Genomic DNA, 25108 nt, shown 5'->3' with positions numbered 1-25108 from the left:
CGACGTCTCACCGCCTAACGTCGAAGTTGACTTCGAAATAGCGCCCAACACGTGTAGCCGTGACGGGCGCTATTTCGAAGTTGGCGCCGCTACTTCGAAGTAGCGTGCACGTGTAGACGCGGCTTAAGTGTGCAGATTGCACGTGAATTCCATTTCATTTCATAACAGAAAAGAACAAGTCCCATATTTTTTCAGGATCACTCGGGTATAATTAAGTTTATTGGGGTATTTTTAATATTGTCCATAAAAACATAAGAATGGCCATATTGGGTCAGACCAAAGGTCCATCCACCCTGGAATCCTGACTTCTGACAGTGACCAGAGCCACATGCGCCAGATGGAATGAACAGAATAGATAATCGTCAAGTGACTCATTCCCTGCCATTCATTCAAATCTTCTGGCAAACAGAGGGTAAGGACATCATCCTTGCCTTTCTGGCTAAAAGCTACTGATAGATCTAGCCTCCGTTAACTTATCCAGGTCTTTTTTGAATGCTGTTATAGCCCTAGTCTTCACAATGTCTTCGGTCCATGAGTTCCAGATATTGGTCCTGTGTTGCATTAAGAAATACTTCCTTTTGTTTGCTTTAAATCTTCTGCCTATTAATTTCATTTTGTGACCCCCCTTAGTTCTTGTGTTATGAGAATGAGTAAAATGTCAATTCCTCATTCCTCTACACCAGTCATGATTTTCTAGACCTCAGTCTTATCTTCCACTTAATAATCTCTTTTGAAACTGAAACGGCCCAGTCTTATTTATCTCTCCTCATATGCTGTCATTTCAGCCCATTTATCATTTTTGTTGTCCTTTTCTCAACTTTTTCCAATTTCAATATATTGTTTTTGAGCTGACGAGAGCCCACCTGCATGCAGTATTCACGATGTGGGCATTCCATGGATTTACAGAAGCAGTATGATACTTTTTTCTTATTATCCGTCCCTTTCTTACTGATTTTCAAAATTCTGTTTGCTTTATTGACCACCACAGCACTTTGAGTGGATGTTTTCAGATGCTTTTTTGAATGGAAGGGGCTAACTTAGACCCCATCATTTTATATGTATAGTGCCGATTGTGTCTTCCAATGTGCATTACTTTACATATACCAACATTAAATTTCCTCTGCCATTTTGTTGCCCAGTCACCCAGTTTTTGAGACAGCCTTATGTAGCTCTTTGAAGTCTGCCTGGGACTTAACTATCTTGAGTAGCTTTGTATCATTTGCAAATTTTGTAACCTCACTCCTTTTTCCGCACCTTTCATGAATATGTTGAACGGGACTGGTCCCAGCACAGACCCATGGGAAACCCAATTATTTACTGCTATCTGAAGACACATTTTTCTACTATCAGTAACTGTAGCCTCAGCAGCAAAATGCAATCTCTGCAGTTGCAATGGCACTGCTATTAGAAGATCACACTTTTAGATACAGGTTGAACTGCTCTAGCCCAGCACCCTCAGGATCTGACCAGTGCTGAATGAGAGAATTTGTCAAACCATGGCAAATGATTATTAAAAAGTAATAGATGGACTCATGTGGATATTTTCTAGTAGCATTATCAGCACTTCCACTGCTTACTGGATTTTTAGAAGATATTTAGGGGTAAATTAGAGCTATATAACAGCACAGAACACTGAGACCCAGGGCTGGTGGCAGTAAACAAAGTTTATGGGACCACAGGAAACTTGAGCACACCCATGAAAAGTGGTTGTCTGGATAATTAAAATCATGCCAGATTATGGATGTTGCTGGATGAGAGAGTGCCAGACTAGAGAGGTTCACCGTGTATTTTTTAAAATTTGAAATATTTTTCACTGTAAACAATAGTCCAGTGTATGCTCAGTATTGGGTGGACATAACAGCAATATACTTCTGGTTAATAATACCAGTGGTTGCTGTAAACAGCAGCTGAGTAGCTCGCTTGTATTCCTTATACTTAGAATGTGCCTTTGTATTAAAAAGCTATAGATGGACTCAGAACTCAATTTAAAGTTATCCTTCTTGATATTCTAAGGGTACATGCACCCCTAGAGATCCAACATGACCTGTGGGCTGCTTAAAACAGGAACTTCTTATTCTGTGGTCTAGGAAGGACAAAGTGGGGAGAAAGATTGTTACTGTATCTTTTTCAAATTCTTGGAATGTACTCAGTTACTACAGTGATGGGATGATATAAGTAAATAACTAAACAGGTAGATACAACCATTTAGGTAACTCTTCAGCAACAACATGTACCATATGGACAAGAATAAAATTTAGAAGTGCCCAAGGATTCCTAGGGTTGAGGGTAAGAGGAGATAGATGACCACAGCTTGTTTGATTTGCTAAGATCCCAGTTCAGCAAATTACTTAAATTTGTGCTTAAAAGATTAAACCTTTTGCTTCCTTGACGGAAATACTTAAAAGGAAGATAAAATGTTTCCTCTAGAGGCATAGAGACAATGCCATACAATTTTGTTATTGGTTGAAATGCAACATGGGATTCGCTATGATTTGTTTATTCTCTCTTTGTAGCCCAGAGCCTGACAGACTGCGAGTTGGAATATTACAGGTTGCACTTCCTAAACCCAGGGCCCTCTCATCCAGCAACATGCATGGTCCAGCAGGACCAGGGATGTTCCAGGACCAGAGTCCCAGGGCTGGAGTCCAGCAGCCTGGCTGGGACCGGCGCCATCATCCAAAGGGACAGTGTTCAGCAGCCCAGCCAGAGCCAGTGCCCATGGGGTCCAGGGTGGGACCGGGATTAGTGTCTGCATGGCCGGGGCTGGCCTCCAGTAGCCTGGCCAGGACTGGAATGGTGACCAGGGCCAGAGCGATGGCTGGCAGCCCAGCCAGGGCCAGAGTAGCAGTTAGCAGGAGTCGGGGCTGTCAGTTGCTGGGTCTGGACTGGAAGCACAGCCAGCAGTGGGGAGGGTTGGTGGATGGGGGAGTTGGAAGCAGGACCTCACCTGGTCTGGCAAATTCCTTCATTCAGGAGGGATCAGGTCTCAAGGGTGCCAGACCAAGGAGGTCCAACCTGTCCTGTATATTATGATTTCCTAAACCAAACACCACTAGATTAGCATACACCTTCTACCATCTGTACCTAGAAACAAAAATTACTCGTGATGTGCTCCTGGTAGTAGGACACAAGTCTTGAAGACAGTAAGAGTATTTTATTCACTGAAATTTGAATCCATCACTGGAACTTGGGGCAATAAAAACAAACCCTAAATAAGCAAAATATTGTCAGTTATAAATGAGAAGAGAACTTACCAAGTCATCGGCACTTCGCTTCTGTAAAGAGAAGAAATTGAAAAATAGTCTCATGATTATTGTAAGACTCTACATACAAATAAATGTGCTTCACACAGATAAACCTGTCGAGCATCTACATAGCACTTTAACATCATCCAAGTTCAAAGGGAATTTTGCATGAATGACCAATGTACAGCCAGCCCATAATTAATAAATTCTAGGTTGATTCATCCTTGTGTTCTGGTACCGTGTGTTCTCCCATTCCTAGGTGATTTATTGGGTGCTGGAGTTAAGTCTGGGTATATATACGCAGTTGGTGGGAGATAATAGGCATTGTATCTTAGAAAAGCATTAGTGAGTCATTCATGATATGGCCTTGTATTCTGTTTTTAAGGCCCAGACTCTGCAGCCCTGATTAGATACCAATGGGTCTTGACAATTGTGAATTTGAAAGTTAGAACTGGAATGTGGCTGGGCTTATGTTTTGCTCAGGAGACACTGAAAAAGGAGCAAACGTGGTGACCGAATTAAAAACAAATGCAGACAAACTAAAAGAGACACGGTGAAGAGAGAATGTCTAATAAAAATTAAATATAAGCTGCATGCCACATAGAAGACACTCTCATGGACTAGCCTTAAATTATGGCAGTGGAATAGTTTGTTTGTTTGTGGGAGGGTGGCTCTTCAGTGCTTAATACATAGAATAGACTTTTGTATAGGGCTTTTTTACTGGCAGAACCCACAGGAACAGAGTTCCGGCATCTTTTTTCCTAGTGCTACCATTTTTGGAAGCTGGATGGGCAGCTCTGAGTGGCTCTTCAAAGAGCCATTTGGGACTCCTGCTCCTGCCACCGCTCACTCCACCAGCTCCCTGCCTGCCACGCTGAAAGAGTAGAACTCTATTTCATTGGTTTTATGGCTGGCAGGAGGGAGCTTCCCCTGCCACACTGTACGAGGGGGAGCCGGAGGGCTGGGAGGAGCTGTGCAGCTGCAGTGAAGAGGAGATGGCAGCTGTCAAAGGAGAAGCGGGTGTGGGGGGGTGGCAGCATGTGGAGCCCCGGGTAAGGTAAGTGAATCCTGGGTTGGAGCTGTGAGCGGGTTAAGTCTGAGGGCAGGGGGTGGTTTGGGGCAGCGGGGAGTTCTGGCATCTTTTTTTCCAGATAAAAAGCACTGCTTCTGTAGGTGCTTCTTTCTGCTGCACAAAGAAGAGATAGAGAACCTCTGAGTGTCCGTTTCATTCCACAGGATGAACAACCCGGACCACCTAATGGCATGGTGTGAGAGAACCTCCACGTACAGGAACACAGCGTTTCCTGGCTGTTAGGAGGATATTTCCCACACTGAGAACAATTTGGCCTTTTTAAAAGAAATGTATGAATTTGAGCTATTTATGCAAACCCCTAAATATTCAGACATACATGTATATGCTTTTGAGGCTCACATATCCATATATTGGTGTGGTTCAGCCCACCAGGTCACAAGTTTCATTCAAACTAGCTTATAAATTGACGGTGTGTAAACTTTGCCATTTCCTTACCAGTTACAGAATTTGTGAGTTCCCTTCCCACATTATTTCTCATCCCTTATTTCTGTGCTGCTGCTGACAGCAGAGCTGCCTTCAGAGCTGAGTGGCCAGTTAGCTGGGGGCTTGATGACCAGGGTGTTCATGTTGTTCACGGTGCGGGAGGACTATTTTTGTAATCCTGCTCCCACTTGCACTATTAATGCAGGAGGTCCACAGGATTTATGGGATCCCAAATTCTTTGTATACACCCTCTCCCAAGAACATTCTTGTGCCAGTTCCCCAGCTTGCATGCCAGTGATATAAGTTACAGTATTTCTGTTAAACTGTGCTGGTGGGTGAGGTTGCTATGAAAGAGAGTAAACAAAGAGAGGTTTCCCAACATAAATGTTTACTTTAAATCAGTATATTTGCTCCCAGTGTATGTGGGTTGTGCAAATAAGAAAAGAGACAATTTTATAGGTCTGGGTAGGTTGCTATTTCAAAATGAATTCCAAGAAATTTGATTACAAATTCTTTCTTTCTGTTGGTTCAAAGTCCCACTGCTGCCATTAAGTTTTTGGAAAACAGGCTATCTATGTTTACACACTCTACCAAGTATGTAACCATATATACTGAGACCTTAATTGACATCTTACTACTGGAGGGATAAAAATGCCCCCCATTACCACCCCACAAGCTGTAATTGATTTATCCTATCACACACACTCCAGTGAGGGAACTGAGGGTCAGACACCAAGGCTATGTCTACAATAGAGAGTTTTGTTGACAAAATGCTGATCCAGGGGCCCCTCTGTGAATAGACAGGGCTTCTGGGTCACCAAGGAGCCCTGTCCACTTTGCTTCCAACTGGCCGTTCTGTTGAGAGAGCAGCCAGGCAGTCTGGCTGCTCTCTGGTGACAGAGCAGATCACTTTTTTGGTCCACTTTGCTGTCTGGCTGCAATCTGTCGTCAAAAGTTTTGTAGGAAGATATCTTCCGACAGTAACTTCTTTGACAGATCGCTGAATCCCTAGATTCTCAAAGGTATTTAGGCTACGTCTACAGTACCCTGAGGGTCATATTTCTGGGGTTTCATTTCATGTTTCTAGAATGGACCCATAAAATTGACCTCTTGGGGGTCACAGTTGACCCCTGTACTCCTCATGGGATGTGAGGAGTAAGGGAGGTCAGCGGGAGAAACTCTCCCTTTGACCTTCCCCAGAAGAGACAGTTAAGTTAGCCAAGCACAGATACAACGATTTTAGCTACGCAATTGTCATAGCTAGAAGTGCATATCTGTGGTCAACTTACTTTGTCAAGTGTAGACGTAGCCTCAGTCACCTACCCATGGGCAACTAGATGCCCCAAAACCTTTGAGGATTTGGACCTAAGTGACTTACCCAAGGTTACATTTAAAGAAGTCCATGGCAGGACAGACACTTGAGAACAGGACACCCAGTTCCAAGGCTAGTGCCCTAACCACTGGACACTGCTTCCTTTCTGGCTAGAGTCTTCTTTGTGCCTCCTCTAGCTCTCTGGCACCCCAACTATGCTTATGTTCTCAACAGCTACCTCTGTGCAGATGGCTCCCGAATATACTTCTGTCCAGTCTCATCTCTCTAGGTGTGCCTGAGATATCTACTTATGAATGCCCACTGCCATTTCAAACTCTAAACTCTGGGATCCTGCTGACTAAGGAAAACCAAGTGTGTGTGGGATGCAGTGGACGGAAAGGGGAGTTGCATATTAAAGGGACATTTGCTCATTAGACTTTCACCTCACAAGAAAGGAAACTCAGGCAAAGGAGACTCTCAACATACCATGGGGTGTGTGTTTGCTTATGGTTACATGCTTTTGTACCATGATAGAGCTGTTTCCCAAAATTAATGCAGAATTCCTTTTCCCTTTAAGTTAAAAGCTTTCTTTTGTTATATGCAGACACATATTCAGAGATAAACAATTATTAAGTGTCAGGAGGGAACCTAATTTATGAAGCAAGCAGGAAAGAAGTACAAACATATAATTGTGTGACATAATGACTAAATAATAATGCTTGTATGTAGTGTTGTTTTAGCTGGGTTACTTGTCTCTCCCACCAATAAGTTTATCCAGTAAAATATGTTACCTCACTCACCATCTCTCTAAATAACTGCATGTCGTTTCAAGAGCATTTTCAGCTGTACATATCGAAGTACTTTGAAAAGGTGGGTAAGCATTTTAGGTAGGGAAATGTAGGCACAGAATGGTAAAGAGACTTCCTAAAATGGAAAATGGTCTGCCTCTCCCTAGGACCACAGTGCTTCCAAATGGATCTTACCATGATCCATTATCAGTCTTTGAAACATAGAAACACAGACAAGAGAGAAAAATGGTTTGTTGTTAGGCGTATTGGAACAAAATGGAGCAAAATGAACATTTAGACTGAATATCAGGAAGCATTTCCTTACACTAAGATCTAGTCAAGTACAGATGAGTGTCCGCTATAGATTTGGTAGAAGTAATGCCGTGCTGTCATAAAATACATTGTAGGGTACAATGCAGTTCTGGCACCAAAGAATGGACGTGATCATCTATCTGAAAGACATTTTCTCTGATATCTAATATTCTTTAATGGATTTTTTTCCTCGGTATTTTCTTTTACAGGTGTGATAATGAGCTGCTGCAGTTATTATTTTTATGTCCATAAAAACAAAAACCTTGGAAATAATGCTTTTATATTTGAATGAGTGGGTTGGAAGGACAGGAAAAGAGAGGAAGGCGGGGAGTTGGGAAAGTGATAGTTTAAAAACCGAAAAACAAAAGTTTGTACAATACAATACAAGCTGTGTTATCCAGCACCCTAATAACCAGCAAGTTCAGGTAACTGTTTCTACTGGGGCTGGTTGCCTGGCTGGTAACATAGCCAGGAGCCCAGGGCGGGCAGCCTCCTGGGACAGGTGGTAGCGGGGTCTGAATAACTGGCACATTTGATTATCTGGTAACCCCCATTCCCCATGCATGCTGGATAACAAAGCTTGTACTGTACATGACTCAGGAGCATGCTGCAGCCCTACATATTACCAACTGCCTCAGTTACGTGGTAGGTTTAGCTAACAGGGAGGTGTTAAGAAGCAGAGAGGGTTTTCTCAGCTTTGCTTAACTGGTGCATTCAGAAGTATGCAAGGACCTTATCTGCTAGGCATAACTGCTACATCCAGCAGACCAGCAGGGACACCTGGTGCACATGGAAGCACAGGAGGGGCATGGCTGCATTGTCTACTCGAAGTCCAATCCATTATCCCTGGAACTCAATGGCAGAAGTCCTAGATGGGTGACTATACTGCAAGGGTGTAAAATCAGGACAGAAATGGGGGGTGGTGGCAATAAGGTCCTATGTAAGTCAATACCCCTAGTATCAGGTCAATCCCAATAAAACCAGGACATCTAGTAACCCTAGCACCCATTGCCATCAGTGGTTATGAATCATGGAAGCAATGATGGATTTTAGTTACTTACCCTGATGTTTCTGAACTGTGTTATCAAAAAGTCTGATGTCTCAAGTGCAGGAATCAATGCCAAGAAAATGTAAAACACCAGATGCTTTCCCATGTTGGAAAAATGAGCAATGCTATTTTGAGGGACATGTGCAATAAATAATACCCTCTTTGCAGCCTGTTAATAAACAGCCAAATGTGACAGAGTTAAACATTAGGCAAAGGGGGAAATAGCAAATACTGAACCTTTGAAGTTATAGCAAAGTTTATAGAAAATTATTTGGAAACTCTCACATTCAGACAAATGTTCTAATTACACTGAAAATTGAAAATAAATACTTTCTCTCCCAAATTAGTATTTTGCATTATACCCAAGTGACTGTATGTTACAAAATCAAAATCTTCATTATGATTCTTCTAACATTATCCACACATGCTTTCCTACCCAATACTTCTACATATTCCTGCTCATTTCCCTCAAACCGAAAAACCCTCATTGTAGTAATACCAAGCCCTCCATGGCTTTCTTCCATGCTCCTGCCCTTCTGCATTTTATGCTTCTGTGAGCTGGACACACTGATAGTTTATCCAAGGCCAAAAATGGCATGCTGGTGGATCTGGAATTATTTGATGTAAATCATGCCAACAAATACGGCAAGAAGGAGAAGAAAGAGCATTCTCCAGCATAAGTGATGTGTGATTGGAGGTATACAGAGCGTGAGCTAAAGCCAGTTTAACGAAGAAGTTCCTGACTTTTTGACATTTTAGATCCTAGTCCTAAATACACTTGAGCACATACCTAACTTTGTGTGTGTGAGTACTGTATTCAGTTTTGTATTTAGCTTTTCCATACAGGGGGTGTAACATTTCAGTTTATAACATGTTTTCTTTGGTTATTTTCTAAGAAGAAAAAACCCACACCATTAAATATAGACTACAAGCAAAGGCCAAGATTTACAAAATATCAAGAAGCTAAATCTATATTTAGATACCTAAATAAGCAGCTTAGTTTCTATAAGTTCTGAGTGCACAATGATCCATGCTTAGAAGCTGCGGACGCAAGAGATGAACAATCAGGTCCCTACTTGCCTACGGTTGGGATTTTGGCCTAGGATGCAGGCTTTTGTGTGATTTCTGTCATGTTTCCAAAGCCTCCAGCATTTCAGTGCTGCAACTACAAAAGGGGCACGGAAGCGAAATGAGGTTTTGGTTCCAGTTGGTTGTTTTTGGCCTTATGATGATGGAAATCACAGATTTTCAATTACCCACCTCAGCCAGGTCTCACTGGTAGGGATAACACATCTCCTAGGTGGGCTGCAGCCCTGCTGGGCTTAAGATGGAGCACTACATGCTAGGACCTGTCCCCAGTGGAGGCTGCAGTCCTCCTAGGCTTGAGGTGGAGCCCAGCATGTTGGGACCTGGACTCTAGCATCATAGACCTGGAAGGGACCTCAAGAGGTCACCATGCCCAGTCCCCTGCAGGACCAAGCATTATCTACATCACCCCAACAGATGTTTAGCTAACCTGCCCCAAGGTATCTGAGAAGTCTGAACTTGAAATACATCTGAGGCCCCAACAAGTATCAAACTCACACGTCCTGGTTTACGAAGCCACCGCTCTAACCACTGAGCTAGCCCAACAGACCTATAGACCTGGGGGGCTGGAGGGGCAGCACTGTTTGCTGGAACCTGGCCCCTCTGTAGACAGCGCTGCTGGGGGCTGAGGTGCAGCACTGCACGCTGGGACCTGCCCCCTGGCTGGGCTATAGACCTGGGGGCTGAGGTGCAGCACTGCACGCTGGGACCTGCCCCTCCCTGGGGCTATAGACGTGGAGGCTGAGGTGCAGCACTGCACGCTGGGACCTTCCCTGGGGCTATAGACGTGGAGGCTGAGGTGCAGCGCTGCATGCTGGGACCTGCCCCTCCCAGGGGCTATAGACCTGGGGGGTTGAGGTGCAGCACTGCATGCTGGGACCTGCCCCCCGGCTGGGCTATACACCTGGGGGCTGAGGTGCAGCACTGCATGCTGGGACCTGCCCCCCGGCTGGGCTCTTGACCTGGGGGCTGAGGTGCAGCACTGCATGCTGGTACCCGCCCCTCGCTGGGCTCTTGACCTGGGGGGGCTGAGGTGCAGCACTGCATGCTGGGACCTGCCCCCTGGCTGGGCTATAGAGGTGGGGGCTGAGGTGCAGCACTGCATGCTGGGACCTGCCCCCCAGCTGGGCTCTTGACCTGGGGGCTGAGGTGCAGCACTGCATGCTGGTACCCGCCCCTCGCTGGGCTATAGACCTGGGGGTTGAGGTGCAGCACTGCATGCTGGTACCCGCCCCTCGCTGGGCTCTTGACCTGGGGGGCTGAGGTGCAGCACTGCATGCTGGGACCCGCCCCTCGCTGGGCTATAGACCTGGGGGCTGAGGTGCAGCACTGCATGCTGGGACCCGCCCCTCGCTGGGCTCTTGACCTGGGGGGCTGAGGTGCAGCACTGCATGCTGGTACCCGCCCCTCGCTGGGCTATAGACCTGGGGGCTGAGGTGCAGCACTGCATGCTGGTACCCGCCCCTCGCTGGGCTATAGACCTGTGGGTTGAGGTGCAGCACTGCATGCTGGTACCCGCCCCTCGCTGGGCTATAGACCTGGGGGCTGAGGTGCAGCACTGCATGCTGGTACCCGCCCCTCGCTGGGCTATAGACCTGGGGGCTGAGGTGCAGCACTGCATGCTGGGACCTGCCCCCTGGCTGGGCTATAGACCTGGGGGCTGAGGTGCAGCACTGCATGCTGGTACCCGCCCCTCGCTGGGCTCTTGACCTGGGGGGCTGAGGTGCAGCACTGCATGCTGGGACCCGCCCCTCGCTGGGCTATAGACCTGGGGGTTGAGGTGCAGCACTGCATGCTGGTACCCGCCCCTCGCTGGGCTATAGACCTGGGGGGCTGAGGTGCAGCACTGCATGCTGGGACCTGCCCCCCGGCTGGGCTATAGACCTGGGGGCTGAGGTGCAGCACTGCATGCTGGTACCCGCCCCTCGCTGGGCTCTTGACCTGGGGGGCTGAGGTGCAGCACTGCATGCTGGGACCCGCCCCTCGCTGGGCTATAGACCTGGGGGCTGAGGTGCAGCACTGCATGCTGGGACCTGCCCCTCGCTGGGACGCTCCCTGGCTTTGGCAGGATGCGCAGGGAGCACCGTGCTCCGGGCTACTCCCGCAAGCCCACTCTAAAGCATCGGACACTGGTGGGGGAAGTTCAAAGATGGCTGCCTAGGTTACCAAGCTCCCTAGATCCAAGATGGCTGCGGGGAGGGGACACGCCCCCACCCGTAACGCCTGGCGGAGGCTGCCCACAACCAAGATGGCCGCCACACCCTGTACCATAGAGCGGGGCGGGTTTGTCTACGGGCGGCGCTTTCTATGGTAGAGGGAGGCCCCATGCGGGTCTCTATGGCAGCGGCGGCATCGTTGCCGAGGCGGCCGGGCCCGTGAGCCCCAGCGGCTGCGGCCCCCCCAGGCGGGGAGGATGTCCCTGGCCGCCTACATCTTCCTGCGGGCCGTGGGCAAGGGCAGCTACGGCGAGGTGAGCCTGGTGCGGCACCGGCAGGACAACAGACAGGTAACCGAGCGCGGGCCGCGGGAGGGCGCCGACTTCCCCACCCGTCCCGGGGCTGCGGCCGGTGCGACCCCGCTTCGGAGGCGGCGAAGCCTGGGGGGCTGGGCCTCCCCGTGCCTGCTGGGGCCATCTGGGGTGGCCGGACCCCCCGCCTCCTCTCCCCGCGGCCTTTGGAGAGTGGTGTGAGGAGGGGCCTGGGAACAGGCTGTCTGATGTTCCCTTCCCAGCTGCCTGCGCGCCGGGGGAGTGGCCGCTCACCTCGGGCTCCCTCAACACGAGCGTCCCCGGGCACCAGGTCCACCTCCAGTGGGGACCAGCGCCTGACTGTGACCCACCTCTGTCCGGCTGGGCGGTGTGAGAGTCGGGTTGCCGTAGGCCGGCTTTCAGACAAGAGTAGTGTAGACTGTAGAGTAGTAGATGCAGGTTGATTCTATCCCCCAGGACCTGACTGGTGCCGAAGGAGAGAGTTTGCTGGCTCAGGGCAGGTCAGTATTGTCTGGCAGCGTTACCGACGCTTCTGCTGCTGCTGACCGGGCTCTTCAAAGACATTTAGGGGTAAATTACAGTTAAATAGCAGCCCAGAACACCAAGAGGCAGGACTGGTAGCTATAAACAAACTTTATGGGACCCCAGGAAACTTGGCCACACCCCGTTCTGTCCTACTGACGACCTCCCAACCTCCTGAGGATTCTCACCAGCAGCCACAGGCTCCACCACGATAATGCCAATCGTGGAACTTTTCCTTACAACAAGCCCTGTTGCCAACTATATCCACATATCTATTCTGGAGATACCATCACTGTACCTAACCATGTTATTCACAAAATTATGGGCACGTTCTCCTGTTCCTCAGCTAACATCATATACACCATCATGTGCCAACAATGCCCACATACAATGTATATTTGACAGACTTCAAACACTCTCCAACAAAGAATGAATGGACACAAAACAGACATAAAAAAAACTCCTAACTCAACAAACCTGTCAGCCAGCACTTTAATGGAATGGGTCATTCTGTTAATAACCTGAAGTCTGTGTTTTACTGAAAAGGAACTTTAACGATTGTTTACAGAGAGAGTGCTCCGAACTCTAATTTATGTTGACATTTGACACGTTAATACGTGGTTTGAATTGGGACAGCAATTACCTGGCCCATTATAAGGACTTATTTACTTTGTTTTATGTAACTATTGATTTCCCCACCCCACCCTCCTGCGTGCCCTCTGCTCTTCTGACTTGCCAACCTTGATAACGGTTTTTCTGATTTGTCAACCTTGACAACTTTTGGACCTCTGTGCTTTATATGTTGAGTCTGTTCTGGTAAGGCTATGATCTGAAGAAGTGGGTCTGTCCCAGGAAAGCTAATAAATTATTTTGTTAGTCTTTAAAGTGCTGCTTGACTGCTTTTTTGTTTTGATATAATACAGGCTAATACAGTTATCTCTCTGTCACTTCTTCTTAGGGTTGTCCTCTTTTTTTGAAAGTTCAGTGCCTATGCATTCCTTCTTGGCCCTTGCAAGATTTTTATGCTCTGGAGCATGGAGATTTGATTAGTCTTATCTCAGAATGCATTGCAAAATTGTCCACCCATAGTGTTGATCTCCTGGATTATATAGTTTGGCTATAATTTTATTGAGAAAGGATTATCTTGGCCCAAACAAAGGAGAAAATTTTGATAAAACCATTGCTTACTTTAAGCAAGTGTGGTCTGAGGTTGTATCTTAAATGTTTTAATTTCATCATAGTATTTTAAAAGTTGCATTAAATACATAGAAAAATATTAAATTCAATTTTTAAAGAATCAAGGTACTAGCAATTTAGCAATTTCCTTTTCTTTTAGCTGTATGGAGGCTTTCATGGGGAAAAATACTCTGGTAGTCTTTTGTATGGCATTGAATAGGGTATTAACTGCTCTTTTGTGTTAAACTAGATGGTTTTGCAATATATTAATCTTTTTCTTTTAAGAAAAACACTCAAAAGATGGAGAAGACTTACAAAACATAAAAAATATAGTTCGTGTCTCTAGTGTTGACTTTCACTTGCAGCCTCATTGCTAGTCACAGTACGTAGTTATATCAGTCACACTCAGGGCAAATCTACCCTAGGGAAGACAGTCGTTTTCAGATTTGCAATTCTAGCTACGCCATTAGCATAGTTAGAATCGATGTATCAGAATTGACTTTCTTCCTTAGTGTAGTCCGGGGCCTGGAAGTCTCTCATCACCATCCCTTACTTCACATGATAGCGTGGAGTACAGGGGTCAACAGCCAAGCCCAGCGAGGTTGATTTGGTGGCTCATTTGCATATTCGTGTGGTTGTTTTCCATATTTGGAGCAGAAAACAAGCAGCGTAGCCATGATTCTGCTAGCGAAAGCTCCCACTGTTGCCAGCCCCTTACCCTGCTCGTTTTCTGCTGCAAATATGCAAATGAGTGGCTATATGCAATATAAATTGAAATGACCTTTAATACAAGCTTTGAATTATAGACATTTTAGTTTTATCCAGTTTCTGCTAAAGTGCACATCTGATCTATGATCCTGGCACTTTGCGGTAAAGTACTGTTTCCCTGAGTTAAATAAGTTTTGTGCAGAAGTAATCTGCTTCAACTCAACATGCCACTTCAAACAGGGAGATTAGCTACTTTGTGTTTTTGAAACTTTCTGTACTTGAACTGGATTAGTTTAGCTGCCTTTTTTCTGTAAGCTCAGTCCCATTTTGCTTAGGTGAGTATAGAATATTAAAGTGTCAGACCTTTGACAATAATTCATCTCTGACCTACAGAAAAATATTTTAGGATCAAGAGGCAAGCATGGGAGTGGGCAATGACCAATTGTGGCTAAGGAAAAGCGTTAATGACCAAAATGTTTAAATGTGTGAATTACCCATGTTTGTTCCATTTTTAGAACATGATGAACACTGTTAAATGTAACTGTGTTGGATAAATTCGAGCTTCTATATAAAATTATGTATTTTAATACATTGTTTAATAGACTTTTAGAAATTGCCAGTATGTTTCAATAGTAGCTTGGATGTTTTCATTAGAAATCTTTTTGATTCTTTGCAGTATGTCATCAAAAAGCTAAACCTTAAACATTCATCAAGCCGAGAGAGGAAGGCAGCTGAACAAGAAGCCCAGCTGTTGTCTCAGCTGAAACACCCCAACATAGTCACCTATCGGGAGTCCTGGGAGGGGGAAGATGGCCTGCTATATATTGTCATGGGATTCTGTGAAGGAGGGGACCTATATCATAAACTTAAAGAGCGGAAAGGCGTACTTTTTCCAGAGAATCAGGTGGTGGAATGGTTTGTCCAGATTGCCATGGCATTGCAGGTATTATAGTGTAATCTGTAACTTCTAGTTTTAAAATAGGGAGACCATCCATCCCGGTTTTGGTGGGACAGTCCTGTATTTGGAACGCCAGGATGGCGTCCTGGTTTATTTTGTCAAAGAGGTTAATTGCCCCAGATTTCCCAGCAGCTGCCGCCCACTTTCCCCAGCTGGGGGAGCCAGGAGCCAAATCATGTGGCAGTGCGGCTGCTCTCCCGCTCTCTCTCTGCAGTGTGGCTGCTCCCCAGCTTTTTATGGCTGTGGGAGCTGGGAGCTGGATCAGTGCAGCTGCTCCCCTGCTTCCCCAGCTCCCCTGCCACTATGTGGCTGCCTCCCAGCTTGCCTGAGCCGGGAGCTGGAGCAGTAGCATGGTGGCCCACCCAGCTGGTGGGAGCCAGAGCTTCACTGGGAGGGTGACAGCCCCAACAGGGCAGCCACCTCCTGATTCTTGGTTAGGGTGACCATTTGTCCCATTTTGGCCAAGATGGCATCGTTCCGCTTATCCCATGTTTAGGCGGGTGAGATATGGTCACCCTATTTAAAATGAATATTTCTGTTTTTGCTATTATAAATCTCTCTGTTTCAGTTTTGGTATGTTAACTTTGCTTACAGATTATCAGTGTTAAACTAATGTAGCTATGTAGAAAAAGAAGTACTGTTGCATACTTTTATTTCTTCAGTAGGTAGACAATTTTTATGAATTGCCTATTGAATATAGTTGAAAACCTGGCATGCTGTCTTGTGTTATTGCCACATGATGTCATTATGGTTGGTAGTTATTTGTGATTGTAGCCCATAACTACAGAGCTCTGAATTACAGTATATAAACAAGCTTTGTTTTAATAAAGGGATTGTTTCTGTTGTTTGTAACTCTGTTTGCAGAAGATTGCAATTAAATCCTAAAAATTTTCTCTATGTGGAAAACTGATAACATCTTAAAAGCTAATTTTAATCAGCAAGTGTGTGCACACTAAACAAACTATTACTTGCAGGAATATATTGTTCCTATAATTAAATTGCTTTTTAAGTGAAAATTGCCAGACCATTCACTCATTTCTGCTAGAAGCTGCTTCGGCCTGCTATGTATTAAAAATGTAAAGGGAATCCCATTGCAAAACATCAATTATAATAATAAAGGTTTGTTTTAAACACAATAGTGGAGAAACTACAGTGCTGGATGGAAAATTCTGTGTTTAACTTGCCAGTGGAACTTGTTACCAGGGAATGTTGTGAAGGCAAAAACCTACAACGGGATTTTAAAAAGAATTAAATAAGTTTCATGACTCCATCAATGGCTATTAGCCAAGATGGTCAGGATGCAACCCTATGCTATGGATGGCCCTGTGCCTCTGGCTACCAGATGCTGAGACTGCATGGCAGGGGACGGAATACTTGCTGAGTGCCCTGTGCTTGTCATTCCCTTTGAAGCATCTGGCACTGGCCATTGTTGGAAGATGGGAAACTGGGCTACATGGGCGATGTAGCTGACCTAGTGTGGCTATGAGGTTCATAAGTTGTGTCTAGATATGCAGATGTCAACAACTGAATCTGATCTTATTCGTCATAGGCCTTATTCTTACTCGGGTAAAATTCTTGTTGATTTTATACAGTCCTTCAGTAAGAAATTTTTGTTTGAATTAAATTGTGATAGGAGGACACAGTGGAGAGTGAATTACAGATTGAGCTTCAGCCTTAATTTTGCACTTTTTGCTCCTGTTGGATGGTGAGATTTTATGAGGTTTTTAAAGGCATGTTATGCTAAAGAAATAATGAAATTATGTATATACCTCTGTTAGCAATTAGCTTGTTTGTGTTAATTGCAATTCACTGTACATGAGATGACATGTAATTTTGTTGCATTTCAACTTTTCCTTTTTGATTTCAGTCAGAGGAAAAGAACAAATTAACAGTTTAACTTACTTGTAAATATTTTATTTTTCAGTATTTACATGAAAGACACATTTTACACAGAGATCTCAAAACTCAAAATGTTTTCCTGACAAGAGCAAATATAATCAAAGTGGGAGATCTGGGAATAGCCAGAGTGTTAGAAAATAAGTATGATATGGCCAGTACTCTCATTGGGACACCTTATTATATGAGTCCTGAACTGTTCTCCAACAAACCTTACAACTACAAGGTAAAGTATATTGATGCAAATATTGGCCTCACTGTGTTAGTTGACTTTACATAAGCCTTAAACTCCTGCAAAATTTATAAACCATCGACAGGTTGAACCTCTGTCATCTGGCATCCTCTGGACCTGACATGCTGAATAAGAGAATGTGCCGGACCATGGGAGATCAATATTGTTTAGCACATTACCAACACTTCCATTGCTTACTGAGCTCTTAGAAGATATTTAGGTGTAAATTACAGCTAAATAACAGCACGGAACACTGAGAGCCGGGACTGGTGGCTAGAAAAAAGCTTTATGGGACCGTGGGAAACTTGGCTACACCCATGATAAATAATCATCCGGCTAACTACAGTAAACCCTTGAGTTATGCAGGGTTGCGTTCCTACAACCCCTGTGTAACTCAAATTTCACACAAGTTGAGGGGAGATGGGAACCAGGCTGCAGCCTGGTTCCCATCTCCTCGTCACTTGTGGGACCCGAGAAACTGACCAGCCATGAGCTGGTTAGTTTCCCGGGGCTTGCAAGCAGTGGGGAGCTGGGAACCAGCAGCAGCTTGGTTCCTGGCTGCCTTCTACTTGCAGAGCTGGGAAACTGACCAGGGCAGCAGCATGGGTCAGTTTCCTGGCTCTAGCTAGTGGAGGGGAGCCAGGAACCAGGGGCAGCTTGGCTCCTGACTCTCCTCCATTTCTTGGAGCCAGGAAACTGACCAGGGCTGTCAGAGGTGGCGAGAGTCAGGCTTGGTTTCCCTGCTCCTGTCAGGGTGGCAGCCACATTAACTTGAGACACGCACAACTTGATTGCCAGAATGTGGATGTTGCTGGACGAGAGTGTTCTGGATTAGAGAGGTTCCTCCTGTAGAACAGAGATGAGTTATTTTATTGGTTTGTACATTAACCAAAGTGAATCATAAAATGTTGTGTGTTATGGAAGTAGAGCACTTCTTTTGGACTGCTCCCTCATCTCAGTCTCTCTTTTTTAATTATTACTCACAGGGAGGAAACTTAATCACCAAATACGATCTTAAAGGAACTTACGGATTTTTTTTTTGTTTTTGGTTAGTGTATGTGAATTTTCAGCTTGTACTAATTTAAGACCTTGGTTTTGTCAATCAACTGCATCTGTGAAAATTAAAATTCCAGTACAAAGAGAGAGCTTTGTTTAAAAATGTTAGGATGCTGGTATGTGAAGCCTAAGATAACTATGTGACAGGCTTAATTTTTGAAATTGCTATTATGTATGTAATAAGAAAACAAACTAATAAGCATTTACAAGTATGAAAATGAACTTGTAAATTAAAGTAGATAAATATTCAAATATACTCATTGTATATCATCTTTTAAGTGTACATATGAAATGTTACACTGCATATTTAAAAAAAAAAAAAAAAAAGCATGCCCTGCTGTTAACTAAATGGTAGCTGTAGGCCAGATGTACGAAAAATGTGAATTAAGGAAAAACTTTTATTGTAATTAAATAAAGAAAGACTTCTAGTTTTCTCCAAGCTACAGCTGGCCACTGTGGGTAAAATGTTTACTCTCCCTCCTGTGCATTACGAAAATCAGATTCTATATCATGATTCATGTGGGTGTGCTGCTATGCTGTTTTTGAAGCTCCATTGGAAGTCTGGAGCTCTGCATGGGCACAGCATCTGCATGTGCAATTCATAGTACAGGATTGGGACTTAAAACTTTGCTTATTTGCAGTTTGTCTTGTTCACACAGTTTATGGCAGAAATTTCAGTGAGGTGGGAAATTTTTGAAGAAGTAAGTTGTTTCATAACTCTTTGGAACTAAAAGTACTCGAAGAAATTTTAGAGGCAAGCCAATATTTGAAATCAAGACAATTTTTAATAATCTATAACTCAAACACAGATCAACTTTCTTTGCTTTTCAGAAAAATTCTCCTTATCCTTCAAAATAAATGTGACACTCACTACTCAATACAAACCAGTTTTGTTAACCATAGTTGCAGACAAAAGTTATAGTGGAGTTTGCTTGTGACCTTACCTGTTTCTAATAGGCTGTTCAGGGGCATATTTGCTTTAAAAAAGTAAACTTTCTTATTGCATCTGAAGCACTTATGCTGATTTTTCTGGTTTTCCTTCCACAGTCTGATGTTTGGGCTCTGGGCTGTTGTGTTTATGAAATGGCCACATTGAAACATGCCTTCAACGCTAAAGACATGAATTCTTTAGTTTATCGAATTATTGAAGGAAAGGTAAAATCTGATCTAAAATAGTTTTTGGTTAAGATAAACATTTTGGAAATATGCTATAGTATAAAGCCCCTTCTGATGTGGATACTCAGTTGTGTCTTAAATGCAAAATCTTTATATTCAAAGCTGTCATCCAATTTTTGTCCGGAACTTGAGATAAGTGTTTTCCATCAAAACTAAGAATTTCAGCTCCCATTTGTGAAGTTAGTATGTATTTTCCCCCAACATGTGTGATGCATTATCCAGTCCATTCAGATGTTTGATGTGAGAGATGGGTACCAACTGTTGTAATGACAGATCTAGAAAGTAGCTTTTTTTTATAAGGCACCACTAGAATGTTCTAGTATTTACCTTGTGCAGACAGTAGATTGAGGGAAATAAGTGACTTCAGCCCTTTCAGATATAACACTTCCACTTTTAGTTTTAACATCATACAAAGAATCAACTCTTAGTATTTTCTTGTTTGGCATATATACAGCTGGAATTACTTTAGGTCAGTGTTAGTTCCTTGTTTGGATTGGATTGTTATAAAATAAACAAGATCTTCAGATGTAACAAAAAAAGTTTTAAATAAACTGAAGGTCCTCTGAGATTAAATTTTCATTTGCAAGTCTTAGAAAGTGTAATTGACCAGCTTGGAATTCTTTGCTTTAATTTGTTTTTAATCCAGTTTACCAGGGTATCCATTTCCTTATGTGCAATCTTTTGTGTCTATTGGCAGTATCTTGTCCTTAGCTGGTTAGTAAGGGGGAAGAATTTTGTAGGTTTTTTTTGTTAAGCTTTACACAAGCCTCTGTTCAGTTAGATAATAAAGCACTTGCCTGACTTTAAGTCTGTGAGCTATAATATTGACCTCACCATAACTACTGCACTTACAGTTAGGCATACGTTTTTGTACCTAGCTGAATCGGAGTCCTAATGCTCAAATAATCCAGCAGTTCCCATAGGCAAATATGTTTATGGTTTTTGTTGCTTTATATTGATGTCTAAAACAATCAGCTTCCTATTATGAGTATTAGCAATCCATTCAGTCCCTTGATCAGATGCATTCTTTCAATACTCTTTACAGTTGCCACCAATGCCAAAGGATTACAGCTCACAGTTGGCAGAACTAATAAGAACTATGCTTAGCAAAAACCCTGAAGAAAGACCCAGCGTAAAAAGCATACTAAGGCAAGCGTATATCAAGCACCAAATCTCCCTGTTTTTGGAAGCCACAAAAGCGTAAGATGCTTTTAATTTATTGATAATTTTATATAAAATTGATTTTGGTAACAGATTGTTGTAACCACTGTTTTACAATTTGTACTAGATTTTGGAACAAGATGGTAGAGCTAATTTTGCCATATGTAATTGCCTGGGATGGGGTGGAACTTACCTTTTGAGATAATAGAATGAAGGAATAATTTGAAAATTAAAACAGGAAGCAGCTAAGAGAGAAGATGGAAATTAGTTGCATTAGGCCGGTGTAGAAGGAAACAGGATTTTATTTTGGAATTGCATATTATCTTCTGAAAGTAGTCATCCCACTATTGTTCTTTCACTTTGAGTGTTTGGAACCAGCCAAACAGAAAAGTCTTGCCTGATTAAATATTAAAGATTGTATTTGGCTGCTCTAATTAAGAGCAATGGCTTCACAGAGGCCATGTCTACATTACCCAGAAGATCGACCTGCTCAGGATCTTCTGGGGTTCAGTTTTGCACACCCAGTAGAGACGCATGAAATCGACTTATCAGGGATTGGCAGTCGACCCTCATACTCCTCGTTATCGTGAGGAGTAAGGGAGGTCTACAGGAGAAACTCTCTCCCATTGACCTTCCTCACTGAGGGTGGCGAGGTAAGTCGATTGCAGATAAGCCAATTCTAGATACGTAGTTTGACCTATGGCAATTCTGTATCTGCAGTTGATTTACCTGTCAAGTATAGACTAAGCCTTAGTACTTAACTGAAATGAATCAATATTTCTTTTTTTAAAAAAAACTGAACACCTTATACTTTGCACAAGTAAAATATATCCATTATTTGGAGGAAAAAAAAAGTCACATTGTTTGGCTCATGTCCGCTGTTGATTTTAATATATAACTTGCGAAATATGAGAGGATAGATTACTCGTTGGAGTACGTGCATGGGACACTCCAGCTTTTCTTCATAGCTCTGGTACTGAGGATCCTTAGGCAAGTTAATTATCCTCTTTGTCACTATTTCTTGTCTCTAAAATGGTCGTGGTAATAGTGACCTACTTCACAAGAAAGTTGTAAGGATTAATATTTTAAAACTATTATATCCTCAACAGTCAAGTGTTCTGAGGGCAAAGTGTTGTGGGCATACAGACTTTTAAAGTAATGTGTCATATAGATTGTTCCCTGGGTAACAGTCTTTTTAGAGAATTGGAGGTTATTCTTTTGTTGTTGACAGCTGAATAATCCCACTGTAATCCTCAATTTTATAAAATCAAAAATCTGAGGTAGCTTGACTTGAGCAGCAGAGAATACCTGGTTTCAGGAGTAATCTTGAGACTCAGTACTAGTAAGTTTGACATCTCTTTCAGTTGTGATTTACTTGGCTGTGGAATGAAAGGAAGACAGCTGCCCGAGCACTACTTTCCTACCAATGAACAGAATAGAATTAGGGTATGTGTACACGACAACTCAACACCTGGAGCTGCCCCATTCCAGCTGACTTGAGCTCGTTAAAGCTGTGGGGCTGGAGAACTTCGGTGTAGACTTCGTGCTCAGGGCTCCAGCCTGAGCCAAAATGTGCACACCACAGTCTGACAGCCTCGCAGTCTCTGCCCCATAAGTGCGAATCAGTAAGGTCTGTTCTGGAGGATCTTTTTGCTCCCTTTTTGACAGGGTGGAAGAGCATCATGGTTGCCTCAGAGTGGGGAAGTAACTTTCAGATTAGGACATGAGACCCTGTGGAAGCTGTTTTTTGTTCAGTGTTAGACAATGAGAGAAAAAAAAGTTGGGTTATGGGAGGTCAGAGGTGTTTACCTCAGTCCATGTGAATCACATTTAAATAATACAACAAAAATTTACTCCTTCGCTCCTTGTGGCTCTATTTGACCAGCATATACAGACCAAAGTGAGTACAAAAGTTGTGGAGATAGTGGCAAAAGTTAGCAATCATTCAGTGACATTTGAAAGAATTACAAATCTACTTAATACATTCTTGGCAGATTCCAAGCTCTGTAGTAAATCAGCGATGAGTGCTTGTACTGAATAGAAAAGTGAGATAAAGACAGACAGTAAATCTGAAATATAGATAGGAAACATCTTCCTTTGCATTTGCTCATCAGTGGCCACTTCATCACACTTGACATCACCAAAAGACATTCCTTTTTGCTATTTCCTTGTTTTTAACTTGATGTTGGCAAAAAAGTTGAATATAGATTTTGTCATCAGATTTGGGTAACCACTTCATTGCTCTCAGGTATGAAACGTAATGGCTATAAAGTTAATTATGAGCCTTATTGTCATCTGATTTGTACATTGTGTAGCCATTTACAATAATGCAAAATGGATATAAATTGCTGCAAAATTTGTGTATATATATCTCTACTGTTTTTAGGTTTGCCCAACTGAACATGACATTACAAGATACAACACTGAGAAAATCAAGTCCAGTGTTTAGCAGATAGAAATCTATAATAAGTGGAAATTTAAAATTTTCTATAAATGTGAAATGGTTGCGTTTTGTATCTGGATGACATCTGTTTACTACAGTAGCCTAAACTACAAATATCTTTAAAGCCTTTGTCTTAGAGGGTGAACAATATTTTTTATAATTTTCTTTAAAGAAAGACAGCCAAAAATCATGGGAAAATATCTGATTCTACGCCCAAAAGTGCTGCTTCTGTGATCTCAGTGAAGACTGAATATAACAGTGGAAAGGACACACCCCAAAAATATCCCTCTGAGCAAGCCAGGAGACACAGAGCTGTAAGTTACATTTTTCTAAAGTATATATCTTTGTGTTCTTAAATATTTGTATAAATAGTCAGTGACATGATATAAAAATATATTTGAAAGTGCTTGGTGTTCTCTTAATACTTGTATTTAATAAAGCTGTGTAAACTGTGTATAAAAGTTAGAGAGGATATGTATTCATCTCAGGATGAACCATAATAATCTAAATAGCCACATATCACTAAAACTAATTGCAGTGATCTTTAGTAAAAGATAGTCATGAAACATTATACCTAAATCTTATTCCATGTGATACGCACGTTAATGCTTGACACTGTGTCCCCAGCAGAGTATCTGAAGTCATTGGATTAACAGAAATGCTGGCAAATCTTTAACAATAGGCAAATGTTGACAATGAAAATGTTTGCTACATGTTGTAACTGGAAAATCGATTATGCATTTGAGGAAAACTGCTTGTTACCAGAGGTTAATACATTAAGGGTCCAAATAGATCTAATAAATAAGATGTTCATTTTCTGCACTATTTGCTCATTGGTGTTAGGTTCAGTTCTTGTTTTAACATTGAGGCCTTGGACGTGTGGTTTAATATGTCTTTGAGAGCTGCCAGGATCTTTTTTGCCTGTATGACCGTAGATTGTAAAGTAGGTTAATTGATTATGGCAGTATTTTCCAAATTGTGTTCCATGGAACACTGGTGTTCTGCCTGATGTGAATAGATGTTCCATGAAAAAATTTTGATGCTAGTAATAATTTTCTTTCTAAAATATTAAATATGAAAATCTGTACGTATCAAAAATACTAAGGTATTTATATACTCTTTGGATAGTAGGTAGTATAATATTTATAACACATTCATAATAGCATAATGATTATGTGACTTGTGCCGACACAATCAGTTGATTCCAATTGTTTCTTCACGAGTCATGTTCAGAGAAATCACATGATGCTGCATCTGATATGACAATCCAACTGATCATTCTTAATATTATGTGGATTTCATAGAATACTAGGATTGGGAAGGGAACTCGAGAGGTCGAGTCCAGCCCCCTGCCCTCATGGCAGGACCAAGTACTGTCTAGACCATCCCTGATAGACATTTATCTAACCTGTTCTTAAATATCTCCAGAGATGGAGATTCCACAACTTATTCCAGTGGTTGACCACCCTGACAGTTAGGAACTTTTTTCTTAATGTCCAACCTAAATCTCCCTTGCAGCAGTTTAAGCTCATTGCTTCTTGCTCTATCCTTAGAGGCCACGAAGAACAAGTTTTCTCCCTCCTCCTTATGATACATTTTTAGATACCTGAAAACTGCTATCATGTCTCCCCTTAATCTTCTTTTTTCCAAACTAAACAAGCCCAGTTCTTTCAGCCTTCTTTCATAGGTTATGTTCTCTAAACCTTTGATCATTCTTGTTGCTCTCTTCTGGACCCTCTCCAATTTCCCCTCATCTTTCTTGAAATGTGGTGCCCAGAACTGGACACAATACTCCAACTGAGGCCTAAGCAGCGCAGAGTAGAACGGAAGAATGACTTCTCGTGCTTTGCTCACAGCACACCTGTTAATGCATCCCAGAACCATGTTTGCTTTTTTTTTTCCAACAGCATCACACTGTTGACTAATCTTTAACTTGTGGTCCTCTATAACCCCTAGATCCCTTTCTGCCATACTCCTTCCTAGAC

General features: G+C 43.0%; 2 protein-coding genes across 3 annotated transcripts in view; one reads left to right on the top strand and one right to left on the bottom strand.

Moving 5' to 3' along the window:
* LOC142018834 (inter-alpha-trypsin inhibitor heavy chain H3-like) overlaps positions 1-12105 on the bottom strand; it is a 48063-nt gene extending 35958 nt beyond the window's left edge. Inside the window, exons 1-3 of the mRNA XM_075004967.1 lie at positions 12069-12105; positions 8235-8390; positions 3255-3275 (exon numbers count right to left, since the gene is read on the bottom strand). Of these exons, the coding sequence (XP_074861068.1) occupies positions 3255-3275; positions 8235-8327 (114 nt within the window). The 5' untranslated portion in view covers positions 8328-8390; positions 12069-12105. The remainder of the gene's footprint in view (positions 1-3254; positions 3276-8234; positions 8391-12068) is intronic.
* NEK4 (NIMA related kinase 4) overlaps positions 11593-25108 on the top strand; it is a 31961-nt gene continuing 18445 nt past the window's right edge. For both annotated transcript variants that reach the window (XM_075004960.1, XM_075004959.1), the window contains exons 1-6: positions 11593-11813; positions 14878-15144; positions 17084-17281; positions 19391-19498; positions 20565-20719; positions 23296-23437. In XM_075004960.1, the coding sequence (XP_074861061.1) occupies positions 11721-11813; positions 14878-15144; positions 17084-17281; positions 19391-19498; positions 20565-20719; positions 23296-23437 (963 nt within the window). In that variant the 5' untranslated portion in view covers positions 11593-11720. The remainder of the gene's footprint in view (positions 11814-14877; positions 15145-17083; positions 17282-19390; positions 19499-20564; positions 20720-23295; positions 23438-25108) is intronic.

The sequence above is a fragment of the Carettochelys insculpta genome, chromosome 11 (genome assembly GCF_033958435.1).
Source record: "Carettochelys insculpta isolate YL-2023 chromosome 11, ASM3395843v1, whole genome shotgun sequence".
NCBI lineage: Eukaryota > Metazoa > Chordata > Testudines > Carettochelyidae > Carettochelys > Carettochelys insculpta.
The sequence above is the reverse complement of the archived record's forward strand: the minus strand, read 5'-3'. Positions and strand labels throughout refer to the sequence as shown.